This window comes from Lottia gigantea (genome assembly GCF_000327385.1).
Source record: "Lottia gigantea unplaced genomic scaffold LOTGIsca_44, whole genome shotgun sequence".
Taxonomy (NCBI): Eukaryota; Metazoa; Mollusca; class Gastropoda; family Lottiidae; genus Lottia; species Lottia gigantea.
In genome coordinates this window covers 503617-521777 of record NW_008709540.1, presented here as the reverse complement: position 1 = coordinate 521777, position 18161 = coordinate 503617, and the positions used below count along the sequence as shown (strand labels likewise).

Here is an 18161-nt window from a genome sequence, read left to right as displayed (position 1 = left end):
GCTTTGCCCCCCCCCCCCCCCCCCCTGAAATTTTTCAACCATAACGTTAAATATGTCCTGTTTTTATCATTTTATATAGACAAAGAGCGATTCTAAGGCTTTTAGTTGTCTGAAGCTACGGGCCTGATTACAACTCAGTTTAAATTCAATAATAACCCTACAAGAATACGGGTTGTCATGTTTTTTCTTGTTATTAAATGATCTATCTGAAAAAAGATACTTTTTTCAAGAATCCTGGCCAGAATTTCTCAAAACCATCTCAGTGCTTGGATATAGTCACAGGTTTAGAAGTTAAGACCCACAGACGCCTTAGCGCTTAAATCATATCGAGAATCTGCCACGGTCTGTTAACTAGCTTTTCATTGGTCAAACCTCTTTATAGCATTGATCTTTCTCTGATTTTATAAGAATAACCACAAAATAATTCAAACCTTCAAAATTAGCTTTTTCATTAGGACCCATTGATCCTGGCTATGAATACTGTCCTCATTTGTAAAATCAAATTGTCTATTATCCAAGTTAATACATCAAAACTAAAAGACAAAACCTCATAGAATAGACTTTTCGAATTCGACCCGAATAACAGTTTTTGACCCCATTTTGCCCACCTTAATATTTTTTATCGAATCTAAACCTCTCATAATTTAAAACAAATATGCTGTGAACCTGTTGTATAAAAATAATGTTTGTTTATTGCAGAGAGTAAACAAAACATACAAACAAACAGGCTAAATATAAACTTGTTTTTTATTTACAAATATTGACCAATATTCCATTGTGTTTTAATAACAGTATAGTTTCAGTCATGGCTTTCTGTTTGTCAAAGAAAATGGGGTGGGGAAGTAAGCCAGCTCAAAATACAACATACAGTAGTATAAAATAATCTATTACCCCATATCATAATAAATATAATAGAAGTTGTATCAGGCCTATAGCCAGATCTGGAGGGGTAAGTTATATATCAGAAGGGACAATGGTGTATGATGTTAACTTGCAATAATGTAATTGATCAGATGTTCAAGGGGGCAATCCATCTCACGCCTCCCCCCTCTAGACTGTTGATTTGACTATATTTACCAGTCTTGTCTAAATAGAGCTCTAGACTGTTGATTTGACTATATTTACCAGTCTTGTCTAAATAGAGCTCTAGACTGTTGATTTGACTTTATTTACCAGTCATGTCTGTCTAGAGCTCTAGACTGTTGATTTGACTGTATTTACCAGTCTTGTCTGTCTAGAGCTCCAGACTGTTGATTTGACTATATTTACCAGTCTTGTCTGACTAGTGCTCTAGACTGTTGATTTGACTACATTTACCAGTCTTGTCTAAATAGAGCTCTAGACTGTTGATTTGACTGTATTTACCAGTCATGTCTGACTAGAGCTCTAGACTGTTGAATTGACTGTATTTACCAGTCTTGTCTAAATAGAGCCCTAGACTGTTGATTTGACTGTATTTACCAGTCTTGTCTGACTAGAGCTCTAGACAGTGGATTTGGCTGTATTTACCAGTCTTGTCTGACTAATGTTGTATTTACGATTTTTTTTAGACTAAAGCTCTAGTTGATTGCTCAAATGACTAGAGTTCTAGAATCTAGATGGAAGCCTTAATTTAAAGTGTTTAAATAAAATTTTGCTTCAGCCAATAACGGTGGTGAGCCAAACATTGATGTTGATAAATACCGTCTTTTAACAAACATCATAGGAACAACATTGTCAATGTATCTACCTTAGAACTTTTTATACTGAGTAAAAGAACACATCAAGACTAAGCTTAATCCATTTCTTTCTGAATAGAGTATTGTTATATTCAAATCATAGAGCAGTTTAAAATATATAAAATCAATGAGGTGTAAACTGTGAAGTCAATCAGTGTATTATATATAATTTACCAGCGTAGATAAAAAAACCACAGGGTTAATAGTGAACATTATAACATTATTATAATAACACCAGGCTATATGTAATCTGTAGGTATAGTAGGTCAAATAATCACAGGTTTTAATCAACTCAGTCACAGGTTTTATATAGTTAATGGGACAGCTGTACCATTTTTTATCAATCATACTTTAGTTTCATAAACAGGAATTCTTTAGCTAAGCTAATCAGTAATAGTGTTCACAGCGAAACTGGAGCCTTCAAATCCTTGTGTATCCAGAATTATCTGCGTTTGAAAGTTTAAAAGATGAGTCATCTTTTTTTTTAGACACTGCCATATATAGACAAGTAATAGGAAAACAAATTCCTACTTTCAGATATTTTTTGTAGAAATTTTGTGATTTTCTTACATTTCTAGTATCAAAACTTAAATCAACTCAATCCCCCAAAATGATGTCTCTGTTCCTTTAATAAATGATTTAGTCAACAGTCAGATGTGAATTAAAAGATGGAAGTTACCTCCTACTCTTCTCCTCCCTCTTGGTCTAAAGAAGATGTGCAAAATGATTTCAGTGCGCAGTGATGGAAATATTTGCTAATACAGCAGCATTACTCCTTTTTATCTTTCTGTTAGAGGCTTAAATCATTCTTAAAACACTATGAAAGCGAGCAGTAACAATTCATTACCAAGGTGCCTCGCATCCTGCATAATATAAGAGGTTATTCTGTAATCCCAGTAAAAGGAGTAGAATAGGTCTAAGAAAATACTGAACGTACTGGTACTAGATAAAACAAGTATTTTTAATGTCATATATTATTTTTATGTTGGTTTGTAAGCTTATTCAAACTATCTAGTTCAATGTTTATAAATTATATCTTTTACTTCCTTATCATATATAATATTAATTGTAAGAGATTCAAAAAAGAAGTTTTCTAGCCATTACAAAGTTTACTGGGGATACAAGTAATATTTATTACAACTGATCAGATAATTATAGATGCTAATATCATAAAAAAAAGAACAATTGCATCAATATCTGGCCTTGTTTTTCTGGTATTAACAGGAAACATGGGAGATCAGTTGGGAATTCGCCAAAACCTCATTTTAATCCTTAAATTTCTACCACATATTACTATGTTATGTTAAAAAAAACGATTTTTTTCCACATTTTACTGACTGAGTTTGTAGGACCAATAAAACAATGTGTTGAGGGGGAGGGGGGACATAGGACTAAGCATTCTCTGCATCCCTAACAATATTCTACAGATCTGTTTGTAGCGAGAAAGAGTATTGTTTGCCCCGAGTGCTTGTTGATGATTGGGTGACAAAGCTTTGTTGCGCCTGCAATGTTATTTAAAAAAAAGTTTCTTATGACATAGGAACATAAGATGAATGAAAATAATTCATACAACACCCGGGTCAAAAAAGTTGACCATAACATGGTAATACTTACATAGTGTTTACTGGGAATTCTCCTTTTTTCTACTTCTACAACTTCAACTTTGGTAATCGTCTTCATATTTCTTGAGTTTCCTTAGAATCCTACTAACTAACTCTAAATCCACAATATCAGTAAGTCCTAAGCTACATAGTCTAAAATATTCTGAATTTCTTGTCGTGTGGAGTGATTTCTCACAGTTATAATGTAAACATATTTTAGTAGTTTCACATACAACCCCGGAAATGTATTTTGACGTTTATCAAATATCACGTGATAATGAGGAATTCCCTTAAATCAAACCGGTTTCAGTTGCACATCACAATACACTGTAAACCTAAACCGGTTTAGAGAAATAATGACGTCATAAACGGAGATTTCCCTTGGAGAGGGCAGGTGTGCCAGATTACCTTGTGATGCGAATTTTTTCACGACCGTGAGTCAGGTTTGAGTTAATTGTATTCTTTAATTGTTCAGTCAAGTTTCCCCAAGATGATAAATAGAGTCACATTTTTGTGAATCTTAACTAAGACCCGTTTTAGAACGAAAATAACAAAGAAACTGTGTTTACGTTTTTAAAGGCACGCTGGTTGCACTTGCTTATCGAAATCCTTCAATCTGCTATATTTAAAAGAATTATTGAGTAAATTTTGTTTGTAAAGGCATAATTAATTTTTGTGTTGAAATTCTTAAATATTTCTCAAGAAATTGCGAAAAATAGGATTGGCTGACAAAAATTAAATCGTTTTTCGAAAATGTTGACGAGTTTTCGCGTGATCAAGAAACAAGAAAGCAAGTACTACTGTCGTGTGTTTACATCTGACGTGTCGAAGAGATAAAACTTTAAAATTTACGGCGATGATGTCCATATGTTTCTAAAAATACATGGGACCTAATGATTTTAACCACAGTGAGATAGTCATGAAGAACTATTTGTCTTTTTAAGGTTATCTTTTGATTTAGGTTAGTTGATTTTCATCAAGTTTATTTTGATTTTGACTGTGTCGGTCGGTTTCCTCAGATACTGAGTTAGGCATAGTCCCAAATTTAATTGTTTTAAGACTCTGATAGATATTTTGAATGGTTTATGGATGGTGTTGGGTCAGAAAGCAATGTCACAATTTGAAATTTATGTGAAGCTTTTTAAAGACGACACTGACCTGAGCCAGTAAAAATTATTTGGCTGGAATAAGATACAACAATATGCCACATCCTTAGGCCTAGCCTACCTCACAAGTTCAACTGTCACAAGGGATAACCATTCATTGTTTACAAGGATAACAACACAGGTTCACAAGAATCCATCTGGTCTAAACATTGTCATTTAAAAATTCCAACCAGCCATACCGGTACTACAGATCATCCTCAAATTATGGAGTTGAAAAATTATCAATCTCTCATTGAATATCTATTCATGTCCTTTGGCCTTGCCTTTTTTTACTGATGTTTTTGGTTATGAAAGCATAATTTCCCTAATTTCTGTCTCTTTTCAGAACAATTCACTGCAAAATAAAAATTTAATCAAAGTTTAAAAAAAAACACGACAAAATGAGGAGGGCAAATATAGGAAATGAACAACAGGGATATATGCCCACAACACAAATGTTAGATGATGAGAGCCAAAAAATAGAAGATCAGCTTTCATCTAAAGTGTCGACTTTACGTTCTTTGACAATAGACATAGGAAACGAGGTGCGCAGTCAGAATAAAATGTTGTTGGACATGGACAATGATTTTGATAAATCTGGCGGACTTCTCTCCTCTTCAATGTCAAGGTTAAAAGCCATCGCGAAGGCCGGAGGACATAAATTCATCTGCTATATTCTAATGTTCGCACTGTTTGTGTTTTTTGTGTGTTACATGATAGTTAAATTCAGATAATGGAAACTGGATCAAGGCTGAAAATGATTTGATTTGACCACTCTGATGAATATTCAGATTTGAGGGCTGAGAATACATGCCAACCACCCTACAGCTAGTCAAAAGTGGCACTAAAATATCGATCTTGAATCTTAGATTTTCATCAATTATACCAAAATTGTTGAATTAGGAAGAATGATTATTGACATCAATATCATTTCTTTCGTAACATTGTGAAAAATAATAAGTATTAATACTAAATATCTTGAAGGGTATTTTGATTAGTTTGGTATTTGTCAAACCTTCTGATCGTTGTAGAGCTGGGGATGGGAGGGGAGGCTAGTTAAATTACATTAAGAGAATGAGGAATGTTTTTGTATTTGTCAGATCATTTAATTATTTCGGTCTTGTTAATGTTTAATTTTAAACACAGTGGTGGAGGTGTGCAAGAAATTTAGTCATTTTATGTTGTTTTACTGATAAAAATAATAACATGTTTTTAATTCTTATTCCATAAAGTGCTCAAATTAGTCATTATGAAGTGGTTTTATGGTAAAATAACAAGCTTACTGCAGGTTTTTATTATGTTTGAAATATAAAGTTTAAAGGTTTACTAACTCTTAGAATGAACATAAACTTCAAGGTCTCAAACTTGGCCAATAAGAATAGGTATTCATCAGTAGACTATGATTTAAAGCGTTTTTGAATAAATACTTATGATTGTACCTGTTTAGTCCACTGATGAATAGATACAGAAGGTAGTTATTTACTACTAGTAAACCTCAGAACTTTTTAGAATTTCTTTCATCAGTTTGTGTAGCCTACCATGTCATTTTGATTGTATGGATTTCTGTTAATTAAAAGTATTCTCGTATATTTTTGCATAGATCCCTACATGAATAATGATGCTTTCACAAAAAATGAATATTTTGCTAAAGGTTTTATTTTAATTTTTTTGTTTTTAAGCCTGTAAATAAAGTGTTGGTAAGATTTGAAAATTTTGAATAAATGAATGAAGGATTGAGATTGTATTTGTCTGTGTTTGACTGGGCTAATTGAGACAGGTAATACTTTGTAGTAAGAAATGAGGTAATTTTTACATGGATTTCACTTGGACTGTTGCACTTGTAATTTCCCTATTGTAACACTTGCTGGGTATCGATTAGCAAATTGAGATAAATTATTGATGGCAGACTACTGATTAATAATCAAAATAATTTAATTGAGAAACCTTGAAAATACTAAATTAAAAACAAGCCAAAATTCTTAATTTCATGGGTAATTTTTGCGTCATAGAAGTATATTCTTACTCAGTTATTATAGTTTATTGTGGGTATGTTATGTGCTGAAGTGAACCTATGTGGAACCTTGTTAATGGGTACAGTAGAGAAAATGTAACTTTGATATAATCGATTATGAAATTTGATAAACAATAACTGAAATTATAAATTCCTAGCGATGATAATCGATTATTTTGATCAGTTTAACCAGCCCTAGTTATAACAGATGATAAATATCAATTGAATGTTTGTATTATGTATTTGTTTTGTATATAAATGAAATAAATATTTATGCAAAATACTGACTTTTAATTGGTTCTCTGATGGCCCGGCCTTGTTTTTCAAAAACTGTTAAAATAAATTTTTATGATAAGTGTGGCATCTCTCATTGTGAAATTCCACATTTGAAATACATTATATTGACATTTCGCGAGAAACATGGTGTAGAACTTCTAAATGCAAACAGGGTTAACCCAGAGATAGGTGTTGTCTGGTGTTTATGTAAACAGACAATAGTACAATAGTAGACCACTCTCTAGAATATAACCCGGAGTTAGATGATGTCTAGTGTTTCTATAAACAGACAATAGTACAACAGTGAACCACTCTCTAGAATATAACCCAGAGTTAGGCGATGTCTAGTGTTTCATTAAACAGACAATAGTACACCAGTGGACCACTCTCTAGAATATAACCCAGAGTAAGGCGATGTCTGGTGTTTCATTAAACAGATAATAGTACAACAGTGAATCACTCTCTAGAATATAACCCAGAGTTAGGTGATGTCTGGTGTTTCATTAAACAGACAATAATACAACAGTGGACTGCGCTCTAGAATATAACCCAGAGTTAGGTGATGTCTGGTGTTTCCATAAACAGACAATAGTACACCAGTGGACCACTCTCTAGAATATAACCCAGAGTTAGGCGATGTCTAGTGTTTCATTAAACAGACAATAGTACACCAGTGGACCACTCTCTAGAATATAACCCAGAGTAAGGCGATGTCTGGTGTTTCATTAAACAGATAATAGTACAACAGTGAATCACTCTCTAGAATATAACCCAGAGGTAGGTGATGTCTGGTGTGTCATTAAACAGACAATAATACAACAGTGGACTGTGCTCTAGAATATAACCCAGAGTTAGGTGATGTCTGGTGTTTCCATAAACAGACAATAGTACACCAGTGGACCACTCTCTAGAATATAACCCAGAGTTAGGCGATATCTAGTGTTTCATTAAACAGACAATAGTACACCAGTGGACCACTCTCTAGAATATAACCCAGAGTAAGGCGATGTCTGGTGTTTCATTAAACAGATAATAGTACAACAGTGAATCACTCTCTAGAATATAACCCAGAGTTAGGTGATGTCTGGTGTTTCATTAAACAGACAATAATACAACAGTGGACTGCGCTCTAGAATATAACCCAGAGTTAGGTGATGTCTGGTGTTTCCATAAACAGACAATAGTACACCAGTGGACCACTCTCTAAAATATAACCCAGGTGATGTCTGGTGTTTCATTAAATAGATAATAGTACAACAGTGAATCACTCTCTAGAATATAACCCAGAGTTAGGCGATGTCTAGTGTTTCTATAAACAGACAATAGTACAACAGTGAATCACCTTCTAGAATATAACCCAGAGTTAGAAACAAAGTTGTAGAATTTGATTAAAGATAAAATTTTTTTAGAGAATAATTGAAGATGTAGACTTGGTAAAAAATAAGTTTTTTGTTTCAGTGTCCATTAATGTGGTGTCAAGTACTCGGTGTAGTTGTGATAAGTTATCTACTCTGGATATTTCTAAAGACTACAGACAACAGTTATTGTATCACTAGTTTAATCAACAACACTACGATTTGTAGGCCGAAGTGTTCACATGGTGAATTCAGCCTTCCTGGTATAACGAGTTGTGTCCCCTGGTTGACTTGTGAAGCCATACTAACTGATGTAGAACATGGAGAGATAATTGGCCAGGGTGCTGTTAAAACTGTAAGATTTTCAAGTATTTTTTTTATTAACCATCAAACCCTCTTGTTACCGATATATTTATCTGCTGTATTGCCTAATCAGAATAATTGTAATATATTAAGGGGCAAACTAAGCATCTCTGGTCCGAGGACCACTGGGTTTCATTGTTGAAAGGGTCTAGTTATTCAGATTGGTTTTTACATGTGAAAGATCTCCCAGCTATCGGAGATCGAAAATAAATTTCCCTTATTGTATATTGCATACCTTTGACCAGGCATAAATTTCCAGATTGCATATCGTTGCTTGTGTTCATGAGCCCACTGAGGAGTATTTTATCCATTTGGTTACACAGTGATAACAATAGGCTACTGTATATTCTGGTTTCTTTTATTTCTTAATTTTGAAACCGAAATTTTTCAGGTTCGGCTGGGATATTGGAAAAACTTTACTGTAGTTATAAACGAGCTAAAGAATCAAGACTATAGACACGATTTTCAGGATGGGTTAGCCAATCTAAAACTTTTCCAACCCGATAATAAAGTGGTGCAGCTTCTCGGATCTTGTGAAAAATCAAACATATTTATAACAGAGTATCACCCATTGACCTCGGCAGAACATTTGGAAAATATTTTAAACAAACATGCATTTCTAAATACTTTAAAAACAAGGTTTAAGTTTTGTCTGGAGTACATTGAAATTATTGAATTCTTACATACAAGACCCGAGGGCAAGTTTGTTATGTGCGATTCCAACGATCCCGTGAAAGCCTTGAGTCAGTTTTTAATCCGGGACGATTTGACTCTGTTGTTAAATGACGCCGATGCTTTACCCGTAGTTGACAGAGTTACGGAAAATCTTGTGAAATGTGGACACCGAGAGCTGACTGGGGATTATGTTGCCCCAGAGCAACTTTGGCCCGATGATTCAACAGACTTTGACGATAGCAAGATGCCTGGGTACGACGAAAAAACAGATATATGGAAGATCCCGGATGTTTGTAAATTGTTATTGGGTAACGTGCCAGGATCGACGAGCGTATTGTTAAAATTGTTTGAAATTAATACCCTATGTAAAGACGAGTCGCCCCCAGAAAGACCTACAGTGTCCGAGGTTCTGCATAGTTACAGAGCTGTTTATCAACAAGTAATTCTCGTGTAAAATATTTGTAAGTTTGTACCTCAGCCCCCTACCCCCAATCCTTCATACTCTACCTCTCGTCAGATGTGTGAAACGATCATATAAATTGTTCGACCCAATGGCGACGCCAGATGGGGTTGAAGGTGGGTGGGTGTCAAGAGGGCATTTGCCCCCTTCCCCCTAGAAACTGAATTGTACCCCGACTTATTTGTAACAAATTAAAAAATATCGTTGTTTATACGTTTTTAACCCAAAATGTTTGTCAGAATTCACCAAATCCAATCAATTTTTTTCAGAAAATTTCTTGAGTAAGAACCCCCTCAGATGCATGCGCTTATGATGCTTCATCAGGGCTGGCAGATTGTGAATTTTAACCTTATCAAGTCAGTCAGATCCCCATCGTTTCCAAACAACACCTCCATTTGTCATATACGTCAAAACCCCTATTCGTGATACGATGTCTGATCCCCTATTTGTATCCATAGTTACAGGAAACTGCTACTGTAATCAACTGGATGGTGACACGTTTAACGTTCTGTTGGGTTAACGTGTGGGTTAATGAAGGTGGGACTTCGATTAAAGTTTTTAGGCAAAAGGTGCGGGCACACGAGCGGTCTTGGTCGGAGATTTTTGTCTCCGACTCGAATCTTGCGTGTGCCCGTGCTTCCACGATAATTTTATCGTATCGCCGACAGGATTAAATATTAAATAATATCAAACAAGTTTGATAATTGTCTCCGATAGTTTTATCGTCATCATCCAATCAGATTCCTTTTCCTTTCAGTTACATGCCCCGCAAGGTGGAAAACGACCAACTAGAGATTTTTGTCTCGTCGTGTGCCCGTGCTAGTCGTTGAAACTTAATATGTTCAATCTATCTATATACAAATTATTTGGCAACATCTGCCTATATTCCAGCATCTGGTAGATATTTTGACAGTTGGTGACTACAGTCAAAATAGCTATCAGAGTCTGGAATAGAGACAGATGTTTCGGTCTATATATAAATAAAACTACCGTAATATAATTTACAAAATAAAATATATAACTAAATATAACTAAATAAATATACACTATCAACTCCAACGTAGAATTAAATAAGATTTAAATGGTGATAAAAATAACTCTTTTACTGTCCGAAAGACAACATTTATCACGTTTCAGAATGCAGATGTGACTTCCGGCTCGGCTTAACTGAATTGAACATTCTGACTTTATCATGTCCCAGTTATATCATGTCCGAGTTTTGTCACATCCGAGTTTTGTCACATCCGAGTTTTGTCACATCCGAGTTTTGTCACATCCGAGTTTTGTCATTTCGATGTTTTGTCTTGTCCGAGCTTTGTCATGTCCGAGTTTTGTCATTTTTTTCAATAAACACTTACCGTCGAAACCGAAAACTCGGACATCGTCCCAAGTGTTTATGTTTACAAGATTAAACTCAACTCGGACAAGATTAAACTCGGACATGATTATACTTGGACAAGATTCTACTCGGACATTATTTTACTCGGACATGACATAACTTGAAAATGACAAATTCGAAAATGATAGAAATTCGACATGATCATACTCGGACGTGATTTCGACAAAATGTTGCTATCTGTTATTGATATTATCTGTTATCTAGCATACCTCGGCACTCACGGTGTACATCTGGACGTATTTTCATCAAAACCATTTGAGCAATCAGAGACGCCATCACAGATGAGGATAGCCGGCTGACATGCAGTGTCACTGTTTTTACATTTGAACTCTCCGGCGTTACAACCATCTGAAAAAAAACCATCTTTAGTTAAATCAACAGACTTAAAGATGGGTTCCCTTATTTTCATTTATTGAAATAAAAATGCCAATACTTATATGAATAGAAAGTAGAATTGTTCTAATGAGTTGGAAAAATACCAGTTTGTCTCACATGTCCATAATTAATTCATAATTAGCTAAATTAGAAGAGAATTACCAGCAGAATTCCAATGAGTGACCGATCAAGAAAAGTCAACAAGTCTTTTTTTGTTTATCCAGACTGCACAAACAAAAGCATTTAAGAGTGGTTAAAACTCTTAATTATATGCAATAAGAACATAATGATATGATTAAGAATACATGATCATTCATTAAAAACACCAATTTGTCAAATAGTTTGCTTAATTTGACTCTAAAAAAATAAGGAAACCCATCTTTAATGGAGAAGATATTTAACCACATTCGAAGTTGGTTCAAATATATTTTATTATTTTCAGATCAAGAAAGGTCAAAAATCTTTTTTTGTTTATCCAGACTGTACAAACATAAGCATTCAAGAGTGGTTAAAACTTTCATTATTTAATCAAGCGTCAAATTAAGATCCTGTAAGTGGTCACCAATAGCTAATACCGAGCTTCAGATATATTTACCGGGCTTCTTACATTTTACAAAACAAGATGAAATGGCTGCATGATATCGTTTTGATTGGCCGGTTTGGGAAAAACAAGACATCATGAAGCTGAAATACCTCTGGTCTCTAATATGAGGTTTACCTGTTACAGTGAAACGCCCTATCAATATGTAATCGTTTCGAACGTGTTGAAGCGGCGATGAACGTCTACATTTCTGCACAGGGACAGATTCGGTATTTCAGGGGTTGATTTGCATCTTGAATATATGTAAAGATTTTTCAGAGGTATTAGATATGTACGAAAAACGCATTATTCCTTTAAAAATCGTATCAAGAAAAGTCGTCTTTTTAATTTTAAAAAGCGGATAATTCCGGGCAAACGTGGATTTGAAGGCTCATATTTCGACGATGAGCTGTGAACACTATTACTGATTGGTGTAGCTAAAACATCACGTTTCCGAGATAAAGATACGATTGACCAAACGAATGACGAATTTGTCCCTTTATCAAAATAATGTCATGTTACAATAAAACTTACCACAATTCTGTGACTTCTCGTCTTCACCATTTGGTGTGCAATCCTCGACTCCATCACACCATTTAGACACTGGCATTTGAACACGTCCTGATATGCCCATTACATTGCAATAAAACACTCCCCCTATTGGTGAGGTTGTAGGCGAGGTTGCTGGACTGGTTGTTGGTGAATTTGTAAGGCTTACTACCCTAGCTGTAGTTGGACTTACTGTTGGTGAGGTTGCGGGACTTGTTGCTGGTGAGGTTACGGGACTTGTTGCTGGTGAGGTTGTAGGACTTGTTGTTGGTGAGGTTGCGGGACTTGTTGCTGGTGAGGTTGCAGGACTTGTTGTAGGTGAGGTTGCGGGACTTGTTGCTGGTGAGGTTGAGGGACTTGTTACGGGTGAGGTTACGGGACTAGTTGCTGGTGAGGTTGCGGGACTTGTTGCTGGCGAGGTTGTAACGCTTACTATTCTAACTGTAGTTGGACTTACTGTTGGTGAGGTTGCAGGACTTGTTGTAGGTGAAGTTGTGGGACTTGTTGCTGGTGATGTTGTAAGGCTTACAACTCCAGCTGTAGTTGGACTTACAGTTGGGGATGTAGCGGTAAACATCGGAAACTTGGTAGAGCAGGCATCGAGAAGATTTTCCAAAACTTTGCACTCGGCACTATCATCACCTTCAGTACAATCTTTAGCGGCTTCGAAAAATACGGAACATTTTGTCATTGAAAGCAATTTGAAGAATTCGAGAACGGCACGACTGTTATCATCTGGGTCTTTTCTGCAATTTTTGGCACAAAAATCAGCAAAGCAAAAATAGGCGCAACACGAGGGTTCCATAGCAGAACATTTATCCCTTGTAACGTGTTGAAGTAGATTGCAATCCTTTAGAAGTTGTTTGTAGAAATGTAAATAATCAACAACCATACCACCGTCAACTCTTTCAATAACGTTTGGCCACTTTAGTATCGTATTGCTATTCCAGTTCCAGAATCCGGAATAAGCTTCTGAGGTTAAGAGTCCACTACAGAACAGCAGGAGTATGACGATACCTTGGTTCCCCATTGTCAGTTATACATGAGACACTGATTGACACCTCAAATCTTTCCTTACAGTTTATTATAGACTCTCATTATATCATTAAGATAACTTTACAATTAGGAGTCACGGAGTCGGATCTACAGATACCAGAACGTTTCAAGGCTACACAACCAATAGTATTCCAGGCTGCCTCCCTTGTACATCCCGTCTGAAGCTTGCTAAGTCGAAAGTTGAACTAGAAGGAGAGATATTCAAACAGCATGAGTCCTTACCGAAATTTCACAAGAAACATTAGAACATTGCAATAAAAAGCTGTATCACTTATCGTGTCTTAACTTAATGCATGGTGTACTTTAGAAATGACTTTCCCGAGGGCTAACCTTTATCAGACTATCAGATTTGGGAAAGTTAATAGTGTCAGACAGCAGGTGAATTTGTGAACCGCATGGGCAACAGATAACAGCGTTCCTCCCCACACCCACTCTTTGTCCAAAGAGTCAATCTGCTAAGATAAGTCAAGGTAATTTCGTAGGATTTGCTCCTTTAAATTTTTACAGAACAAAATATTGGTGCTGGTGTTTTTTTATACATTTATTCGGTAAATTTTAATTTTTGCATTTTACTGCATACAAGATCTTACAGAAAGAAAACGAAATATGGTAATTTTATCAAATATAGGTCACTCACTTAAATTATTTTGTAAATGTTGAGAGTCAATAATTACTACTGTATATGTATATGACCAATCAGTCAGGCGTAAGATAACTAAAGATAATCGTAGTCGGTCAGTTAACATCAATTAACAGATTAAACGATTATGCGGTAATAACTTTAAGGTTTTAGGTTACGGTGTGCCCTGGGGGTTACGGTGTCCCAACGTAGCCGATGAACTGATACTCTTTTTATATAACTCGTCAGAAATGTTGCGATATTCATACTGTCGATGTGAAAGGGTTACTATGACCCTCTAGATGGTGTCTATTGACATCCTATAGCTCTAAGCATTTTCAGCATTATTATTTACACACCAAGAGATCGATTATTTTCCTAATGGACGAAGGTTTGTCTTCAAACCATACAAATATTTTGATAATTTTCACAATAATAGATCGATGTCTCTTGTATAATTTGATTTGTGCAGAAAAGTAAGACGTAAAAAAACTCCATTCATTTCAATTTGATTTGTCTCAAGCAGGTCAGTCAAATAGGTCAATAGTGAAGAACAGTATGACGTAAAACTCCATTCATTTCACTTACAAATAGACACATAGCCTTGAAGCACAATATTCAATCTGCTATCCAAGTTGAAGAACTCATTCATGTTGAGCCCCACAACAACGTTTCAGCGATGTCACTCGTTATCGTCAGGAAATGCCATGTAATATTACTCGGTTTTCACATGATGTTTGGACAATTATTTCGATTGTCATCATCAGTTTATATGGTATACTACTTCTTTTTTGTGTTGTTGGACAAAACGTTTCAAAAATGTACATTGCCATTACCAGTTATATAGTATACTACTCCTGGTGTTTATTGTACACAACGTTTCTACAACTTACATTATCATCATCAGTTTATATAGTATACTACTCCTTTTGTTTATTGTACACAGCTTTTTTACAATTTACATTGTCATCATCAGTTTATAGTATAGTACTCCTGAGTTTTATTGTACACAACGTTTCAACAATTTACATTGTTATCATCAGTTTATATGGTATACCATTATAACACTAATATTGTTTGGGACTTGAGTTAGACGCTGGTTTTGTTGAAGATGTATACATCTCTTTGCGATCAGCCTCGAATACATGGCGTAGCAAGTTAACTGTTCGTCGGTTACAGATGAAGGACAGGAAAATAAAGAATCCTTGCAGCCCGTTTAGTATAATATAGATGTACCATAGAGCAGGGTATTCCAAAATGGCCGCTATGATCCCAGTGATCCAAGTAAATCCCATGATGGAGGACAACTTGGTATAGATCACACATTTGCGTCGTTCAGAGCGAGTCGTGTCATGGGAAACCATGGATGACGCTTTGGTACTTTTCTCAATGCCACATAAAGTGATGACAAAACACACGAAATTGATGACCAAACTGAGACAAACCGGCGTGTAGAAAAAAATAACAATGGTTTCCATGTCATTCGAAATCCAAGAACATAGACTTGTTCCGTATCCGACCTTCAACATCCCGTTCGTCAAACCCACATCTAGCCCAGTACATACTGCTACTATTACCATAGGTGGAGTCAAAGCCACTATAGTGAGTCGTTTGAAACGAGCAGCCGCGTCCAATGAAACTATTGGAGTTATCCTGTAAAAGGTCAAGGCCATATTGACAGCAATGGCGGACATTTGACTGAAGACAGCTAACCACAGGAAGTGACAAATCGTTGCTATCACTCGACAAACCAAGTCTTCAAAACCATGTATCATTAACAACAATTGAGCCAGCAGTAACCAGAGACAGAGACTGGCGTTCAGTTTCCCAGATAAAGTCTGCATCTCCTCGAACCGAATGTAAACAAACAGACACAGCAGTAAACAGAAGCTGGAAACACCGGTGACGATCATGGATACCAGTTGCTGAAACTCATCAAACTTGAAAAATTGGAACTTCATTGATGAGAGAAATTCACAAACATGAGCTTGTCCGTCAATGATTCTAAACTCATCTTGTGGAATGATTTTGTTTCTGTGTTTGATTACGATCGAGTCGTTCTGCTGATAGAACTCGTTGGATGTGAAAACTATGGTAGGACAGGACAGGGTTGAATTGATGTCTTGTTTACAAACATGGATTTCAGCAGCTCGACCAACATTAAGGTATTCACGAACTAGAAGGGTAAACCCGATACTGAACAAATGATAGAAAAATGTTTGGTGTTTTAATTCCACCATAGCAAACAGGTCATCATCAACTATCTTCAATTGAACATTGGTATACATCTGTACATGATATCCTTCTACACACGTCACTTCCTCTGACGCCATATTGGATAAGGTTGCCTTGGAAACGCAATCACTGTAGAGCATCATTTCAAGAAAGTATTTAGGCGCACTAGTAGAGATCTCGCTTTTGAACACACAGGTGACTTCTGTTTTATTGATATACGATTTGGGTTCTAACTGACAATTCGCTAACGTATGATTGTCATAAACTGGCCCTGACATACGAGTTTCGGATATAACATCCATAACTTTAACTATTTCTAGGAAGTAGGAGTCGTCAATAAAATGATATGTGAAATTCATACTGAGCGATCCGTTCAAATCTTGAAATGGCTGCGTGTCCGGGTCGATAAATATGGACTGGTTTTGATAGCACTTACCCCACCTCGGATATTGATATGTTGGACAATTAAGGTTCCTGCAAATTGACAAGAAAGGATCGTAGATTTGACTCACAGCACACAATCTGATAGTTTCTTGTTTAACGTTTGCCGTTCCCTTCTGCATGTCGAATAACACTGTCAAGGAATTTATCCCGGGTCTGGTGTCGCCTCCATATACAGGTTGGTGACACTGTAACGTTTCATTTGCACCATCCAGCTGGGCACAGTGCTCGTTCTTGTAGATCAAGTCATTAAAGCCTACAGGTTGGATAAAGTGTCGACAGAGCAAGTCTAGGTCGGTACTGTTCAACTTAGATGGTGTATAGGAAGGTCTGTCGAAAGGATAGCAGATTAATTCCTCGGGCCTTTTGTACAAAAAATTTATTTTACATTCCTTTTTGATGAATTCAAGACTTGTGACGTTATTAGCCGGACAGATGTAGCTGAAATCCCAAAGTGTGACGTCCGTCACGTTATGGCCGTGACATATCGCACAGTGAATGTTTGCGAAGTTTAATAGCGTATTATTTTTGGGATGAACTGGGATCAAATGCTGTGGCTTTTCATTGCATTTTTTATCTAGATTAGTGTCGGATTTTGTGGGACATTTCCCAATAACCTTGGTATAACCTATATTGCTGTAGTCAATGCATTTCCCATAACGGCCCAGCAATTCCACTGTATCATTATCATTGGTTTTCACTGACGCCAAATAACCTGTTTCATCCGCAATATCTGTACAAACTTGTAAAAAATCATCACAGCAATTATCCCAGGCGAGGCAGCGGTTTGAACAACTACACATAGCTTTTTTAGATTCAGCGGTCTGTGAGCAATAGTAGGAACAGGACATGCAGGAACCCTCTGCAGCCTTCACTGGTACCGTAAATAAAACCAAGACTGTCCAGGTGACGAGGCCTGAAATAGAGGTCAAAGTGGGTCGTGTTATATTTTTACTAAATTAATAAAACATGTTTCAAGAAGAATGTCACAGTAGATGGGGAGTAGAATAAGAGGGCGGACTGATTTAATGGGTAACAACTGTCAGGACTGAATTCAAAATGAGGTGACTGTGGAGGCGTCTTGTAACAAGTCTCTAATGGAGCGTATGAGGGGATTCTCGAAAATTGATTAACTTAGCTAAATATTCCCCGTTTCGGAGACTAAGGTACGATTTGTCAAACAGATGGCGTACCTAGTTCAACTAGATATCGGGTTAGGTCCCTCCCCCGGGATTTCTAACATTATACTCTCCTGAATTTTTAGACCATCTGTAAGTCAAGCATAAGATGTGAACCATTTTAT

The 18161-nt window shown here is 36.2% G+C and overlaps 3 protein-coding genes across 3 annotated transcripts; 2 read left to right on the top strand and 1 right to left on the bottom strand.

Moving 5' to 3' along the window:
- Positions 1-4133: 4133 nt before the first annotated feature.
- On the top strand, positions 4134-6757 carry LOTGIDRAFT_217988 (hypothetical protein). Its single transcript, XM_009060711.1, has 2 exons — positions 4134-4280; positions 4811-6757. Exon 2 carries the CDS (start codon positions 4866-4868, stop codon positions 5196-5198), a length of 333 nt encoding a protein of 110 aa, XP_009058959.1. The 5' UTR covers positions 4134-4280; positions 4811-4865; the 3' UTR covers positions 5199-6757.
- Positions 6758-8218: 1461 nt separating this feature from the next.
- On the top strand, positions 8219-9598 carry LOTGIDRAFT_123453 (hypothetical protein; the record flags this gene model as incomplete). Its single annotated transcript, XM_009060710.1, has 2 exons — positions 8219-8461; positions 8861-9598. The coding sequence occupies 2 exons, from the start codon at positions 8219-8221 to the stop codon at positions 9596-9598; spliced, it is 981 nt and encodes a 326-aa protein (XP_009058958.1).
- Positions 9599-15348: 5750 nt separating this feature from the next.
- On the bottom strand, positions 15349-16014 carry LOTGIDRAFT_75877 (hypothetical protein; the record flags this gene model as incomplete). Its single annotated transcript, XM_009060660.1, has 1 exon — positions 15349-16014. A coding segment is annotated over one exon (666 nt), but the record flags the coding sequence as incomplete, so codon positions are not given.
- Between the last annotated feature and the right edge of the window lie 2147 nt (positions 16015-18161).

Coding starts and splice junctions, on each gene's coding strand:
- LOTGIDRAFT_217988 (XM_009060711.1), top strand. CDS start 4,866: ATGAGGAGGGCAAATATAGGAAATGAACAACAGGGATATATGCCCACA.